Raw genomic sequence first — 6,647 nt, forward strand, 5'->3', positions numbered from 1 at the left:
GTATTTATACGGTATTCATCCTTAGTTATAGAAATAATGCATATCATGATTGATTGGCATAGTGTGATAGAATGATTAATTACATGAAGTTAAAAGATCTCATTTTGAGTCTTCAATTTCATCTCCCAATTTCTGAAGTGTGGACACATTGTAAATAAGCATGTGGCCACTATGATAGATTACATTTGCAAACTTTTGACTAAAGCATCCTTGTCAAGCAAATACAGTAGATAGTAGTAGTAAGATTATCAACTCGGATTCGTTATACTACTATAATTAATCAATTCATTTAACCACGAAATCAGCGCCTCAGCCATTATATATACCCCACACACACACACATACCCCAAGTCAAAAAAACCAAACAAAATGCCTTCACTCAAAAGTATGAGTAAGATGGCTTATCCATACTCTTCTCCACCACCACCTCCACCATCTCCTCCATGCAACCCCCCACCACCACCACCGCCTCCTCCATGCAACCCCCCTCCTCCTCCGCCCCCACCGCCACCGTCTCCTCCATGCAACCCTCCTTCTCCTTCTCCACCTCCGCATTCGCCAGGACACCACAAACCGCCCACCGCCCCTTCTCCGGCCCCATCCCATCGTCACCCACCACACCACCACCACCACCACCATCACCATCACAAGCCCTCATCCCCACCAGCACCCGCACCAGCACCAAAGCCTACAAAACCATCATATCCTCCCAAAACACCACCCAAATCGGAAACACCTCCTCCCCCACCACCACAACCAGCATATCCTCCCAAAACACCACCACATCACCACAACCACCCACCCTCACCCTCACCTAAACCTAGTGTTCCAACAACACCACATTACCCACCAAAATCACCACCACCACCTTCATCAAACTGTCCACCACCACCAAAATCCGAAACACCTCTCCCCCCACCACAACAACCAGCATATCCACCCAAAACACCACCCCACCACCACCACCACCACCATCCACCCTCACCATCACCAAACCCTAGTGTTCCAACAACACCACACCATCCACCAAAATCCGCGCCACCACCAAAGTCCGAAACACCATCATATCCACCGCATCACCACCACCACCCACCCTCACTACCACCAAAACCTAGTGTTCCAACAACACCTCATTACCCACCATCACTACCACCAAAACCCGATGTTCCGGCCAAGCCCCCAACCCCACAAACACCTCATTACCCACCAAATGGCCCGGCAGCACCCCCAAAATCCCCATCCAAGCCGCCGAAACCATCAACTCCTTCTTATCCACCAAACGGCCCGGCAGCACCCCCAAAATCCCCATCCAAACCGCCAAAGCCATCAACTCCTTATCCACCAAAAACACCACCAAACGGTCCAGCTTCACCACCAAAGCCCGGCCGACCGGCTAAGCCACCAAAGCCTTCTCATCCTCTAACACCACCAGGTGGCCCATCATATCCGCCATACTATCAACCAGGTGCTCCATCATATCCACCATACTATCAACCGGGTGCTCCATCATATCCACCAATTTACCCACCAGTTCCAGACTCCCTTACTCCATTTTCGCCGCCCTCAAACACTATCCTCACACCGCCTCCCAACGGTGGAGGCGGAAAAGACCACACCACCGTGATCGCGGTGTGTGTCTCTTTAGGTGGATTGTTCTTCCTCGCATTCGTAGCAGTCGGCCTTTTCTGCTTAGCTAAGAAGAAGAAGAAACCTATCATGGTTCCGGCCGCCGCCGCCGCTGAATGTGAGCCAGAAGCGCCGCCAGCAGGACATGGTCATGGTCATGGTGGGCCACCACACTCCCAGGGTTATTAGCCAAAGTGAATGTGTGTTTGATCAAAAAGAGTGGTAATTGTTTGTTTTTTAATCTTTTGATGCAGTCAAAATATTTGTTATTTGTTGTTCCAAGATTTCAATAAATTGTTGGAAGTGAAAAGCTGTTGAGTTTGTGGGAGTGTTTGCATCAATAATTGTGACCACTGTGTAATCTTCACATTCATAAGATGTTGAATTATATATATTTTGTTGTAATTATTTGATCTAATTTATTTACTATTTCTGCTCTTGTAATATGTAGTATATGTCTTTTGTTATGGAAATAAATGTAAACCGTGATCATTGTTTTATGGAACTTTTTCATAAATTACGAAAAGTAATAGCCACTAAACTTTAAAAATTATGCATATGTATAAATATTTTATGAGAATGTGACAATTTATAATACTCTATCCGATGGCATTGATTGCAGTCGATGGTGACTTTGGATATTTTATTGATATTATTGAAAAATTGTATATAGTACCGGTTTTTGGTCCCAAGTTAAATAATTTATGAATTAATCCAAAAATAACCTATATACATAGTACTGATTGAAATTAAAGAGCATACAAGTAGTGATGAGAAAAGACAAAGGAGGGCGATATTTCTCTACCTCTTTTGACAAACTCTACCGGCTCTTTTGAAAAAGAGTCGAAATCTCTAATAATTCATACAATAAATAATTAGAACCGACAATTCAATTGCAAAAAGAGATTAGATTTATGAAATTATTAATTAAACGCCTGAGCTGTCATCGAATATGAACGGAAAAGTCGTATATTCACCTTATTCTTTTCGATTCATCATGTGCAGATAGGGATTGGCGATATAGCCCGCAATCCGTGGGCCGGCCCGAATAGCCCGCTAAATTTACAGGGTTAGGGCTGAAAATTTCTAGCCTGATAAAATTACAGCCCGATTAGTCTGAACCCGATTAACCCGCAACCCGTTAGGGCCAGGCCCGAAAAATCCGATGGGCTGGCCCGGAAACCCGATAAGATTTCTATCGTTCTATTTGTTTGACTCTAATTCGACAATTCATTGGTTATTTTATAATATAGATTACTAAAAAAATAACTTTCAATTTTATATATTAAATATATAAATTATATATTAAATTTTTATTAACATAATAATAGATATATAAATTAGAAACTTCAAATTCATTAAAAAATATACTTTTAAATTTCTAAAACATGCTTCAAAATTTCTTAATTTTATGTTTTATTTTACATAAATCTCAAATATTAGTATTTGGTCATGTTTATGTTTGAGTTTAAGCATATATCTCAAATTTATCATAATTAAATATTTTACATTTTATAAATATAACTAATTTTCACTATTATTTATTGGATTGAGCGCATGTTAATTTTGTTGTTAGCAACCCGATTAGCCCGCTGGGCTAGCCCGAAACCCGAGCTTTTGGGGTTAGGGTTGAACTTTTATAACCCGAAAAAACCACAGCCCGATTAGCCCGCACCCGATTGACCCGCAACCCGAATAGGGCTGGCCCAAAACCCGATGGGCTGGCCCGATTGACATCCCTATGTGCAGGATTAATTATAATCAGCATATGATGCCCAATTGACATTGATTTTAGTATGTCCTCACTACTCAGCCTTGTTATTTAAATAAAGTAAAATATTGATCAGATCAATTCACAAATATTGCTTTTAATTGTTACACACTCAATAAAATAAAAGAAAAAAAGTAAAAATGAAAGGGACGCTCTTATCAATTACCACTATTATATAAACGACAATAGAGTATTTCTTAATGTTTGGTAGTGGATGATATTGATAGCTTTAAAAAGAACGTTTTTTGACAGCTGCAAAACATAAAATTCTAGTAAGGGCCCCAGACCTCGGCCCGAAAGAGGTAAATAACAATAAATCTCAGTTGATAAACGTCCCACGCCACTGCTGCCGGAGTTTGAACCTGAAAGTTCTCGTCCTCAAAGACTAGTTGAGCTACCCACGCGGGTTATGTCCTACTTACTCTCATTAGACGAAGAATTGTAAAACTATCGTGTCGAATTAAATTCAAACTATAAAATAAAACTTATTATGAAATTAAAATCAAACTTGAAATTAATTTACAAATCAAATCTGTAAGAAAAATATATTTTTATCAAACAGGAAGTAAATCATACTACTAACAAGGAAAGATAATGGATTAGTTAGTATACTAAAATATTCTTAGAAAATTATGAAAAAATTGTTACATGGTTCATGCCCTCTACGATATATGGACTCTTGTAGGCAGCCTATATTTACATTTTTTAATTGGATCAACTCATTGCATCAATGCATATCACCCATCATTTTACGAACTTTAAAATTTTATTATGGCATACTCCACTTAACATTTTAAAAGAAATGAATTATTAAACTTGAAAGTGGAGTACTATATTTTTGGGTAACTTCCTCGAATATTAAACTAATTACATGCACACTTTTTGGATAATATGTACATATCACATGTACTGTTGTTTGGTGATAATAAAATATGAATAGAATTCTAATGTAGTGAGTAACCGTGTCGGATCATAAGAGCATTTAATGAGTCCATCATCAATTCGTGGTCAATGGGCCGGGCCGCAGCCATAAATTTAATGGGTAATTCTATTCTTATGTTTTATTTTTCGCACCTATATATAGCTCTTAATCCTTCAAAATTGTAGTGCAGAATTATATTGGTCATGTCCCCAATTTTAACACTTCATGTACCAGAATATGACTTCATACTCTATAGTACTATTTTATATTTTAATATTCTATATAATTCTAATTATTTACTAAATATCAGATATTTTCTATATAACCGTAATCGGACCTATATCAATACACAACTAGCAACTATTTTATCAAAATCCGTGCAAATCAAATTCGTACATATCCCGAACTAATAGATATCCTGATTTTGAATTTTATATAGAGAAACTCAAGCCCGCGATTGCCAACTTAAACTTTTTTTTTTTGGGATAGATATCCTGATAATTAACAATAAAATTATCAAGTTCATTATCAACTTTTACCGAACGCTAAATTTTCCAACAAACTTGAAATTTAATCATATCAAACTTACACGTACGTACTAGTAATTTGTGTGGAAAGCCGAATTATGCAATACATATTGATCTGCTAGTCCAATTTGGCATGAATATCAAATTTCATCAATAGACCCAAATTAATAGAAACCCTAACAAATTCGCTGCTCCAATAGAATACAAGAAAGAAAAATTAAACAACAGAATGGATATATTAACACCCTAACAAGTCATGATTGACAACAAAATTAGGTTAATTCCGAAGAATAATTAATCCTCTTGGGGAGGCGCCGGCAGGTTCAAGTCGAACATCAAGATTGGCCGAGCAGTAGCGCCGCTGCCAGAAGCGCCTTTTCTGGCGAGTTTGGATTTATCAAAGTGCTTCCTCTTGTGTCCGCCCAACGCCTGGCCGGAGTCAAACGCCTCATGGCAGACCAAGCACACATGGTCCTTTTCCTTGTTGGCACGGTGGAGCGTCATGTGTCCGCCCAGCGCCTGCGAGCACGCGTAGGAGGGAGGCGGCAGCGGCGTGTCGGGGGAGGCTGTTTTTGGCCTTTTGATTTTGATGATCAAAGGGGTGCGAGGAGTTTCTTGATTTGGCTTGGGTGGTTCGGCGGACTCGGAGAGGAGGACAAGGGACAATGCGGCGTCGTATTCGTCGTCGCTCCAGTGGGGCCGTGGCCGCTTCGAGCGCCCCGATTTGTTGATCCAACGGAGAGGAGAATCGTCATCCATGAGTACGCGGCTGTGTGATTGTGTGAGACTGAAGAGCGTTGCTTTTATTTATAGACGTACAAACGGAGAATTCATAATATGGTAAATTAATGTATTGTTTGATCTCACTTTGATTGGATTTCTTTCCTAATTTTACATACCGTTGGCGTTGACTCTAAATATATGGTAATATTGAATAGTTTTCTCTTTGTTCACTACGTTACTTGCCTAAAATATATTCAGATCCGACCTTACGATTTCGAGTACAGGATATATCATAGATTCTTTGAGGACTCCAACCACTCAATTTAATTCGTATGATTGTCTAAGTAAAATTAAAAATATGATCAATTGCTATATTTGCAGACTACTAATTACTAGTACCAATTGTTAACCATGAGATTGAAACGATTTAGTGGTATCAGGTAGTGTCACGTGCATATTCATTTATATTATTTAACTCAAAAATGATTTTTAGACAATTTTTTATATACATGATGCTTTTTATGATTCTCGTGATGTAAAAACGGAACAGTAAAAATGTTAACTCAATGACCTGAATATGTCAATTAAACTTGATTGACAATGTACATGCATTCAGATGACATTAATGTGTTGAGATTAACCTATTATCAAAAACATTGGAAATTCAAACAAAATTATCAAATTTTATTAAATGAGCATATGCAATTACAATTTTATTGGAATCCTTGTAAAATTACCCCTTAGTTGATACTATGTATTTTGTGAAAAATAGTTTACATCAAGATAGTTATATTAGTTCAAAGTTTTGAGATATTTTTAAAAGTTAGTTATTATTTACAACTTAAATTCAATTTTCATTAATATCCTTGATTGACATTATTTACACACCGAGTTAACATTTATACACTTGATTGACATGGAATGTGATCAAATGAAAACTCTAAATATTGTATAAATTCAAAACTATGATCTGAGCATTAAAAATATCAACAGATCACAAAAAAGCATCAACAGGAAAATGTCAATAGAATTTCAACGGTAGTCAATGTTTGATGTTGTGTTGATATTGTGTTGACAT

General features: G+C 37.9%; 2 protein-coding genes across 2 annotated transcripts; one reads left to right on the top strand and one right to left on the bottom strand.

The window, feature by feature from the left end:
- The first annotated feature begins 396 nt into the window (after positions 1-396).
- LOC125209224 (leucine-rich repeat extensin-like protein 3) lies at positions 397-1,815 on the top strand. The gene has a single exon (XM_048108826.1). The coding sequence runs from the start codon at positions 397-399 to the stop codon at positions 1,813-1,815; it is 1,419 nt and encodes a 472-aa protein (XP_047964783.1).
- Positions 1,816-5,140: 3,325 nt separating this feature from the next.
- On the bottom strand, positions 5,141-5,605 carry LOC125209225 (zinc finger protein ZAT10-like). The gene has a single exon (XM_048108827.1). It carries the CDS (start codon positions 5,603-5,605, stop codon positions 5,141-5,143), a length of 465 nt encoding a protein of 154 aa, XP_047964784.1.
- Between the last annotated feature and the right edge of the window lie 1,042 nt (positions 5,606-6,647).

The sequence above is a fragment of the Salvia hispanica genome, chromosome 3, assembly GCF_023119035.1.
Source record: "Salvia hispanica cultivar TCC Black 2014 chromosome 3, UniMelb_Shisp_WGS_1.0, whole genome shotgun sequence".
Lineage (NCBI taxonomy): Eukaryota > Viridiplantae > Streptophyta > Magnoliopsida > Lamiales > Lamiaceae > Salvia > Salvia hispanica.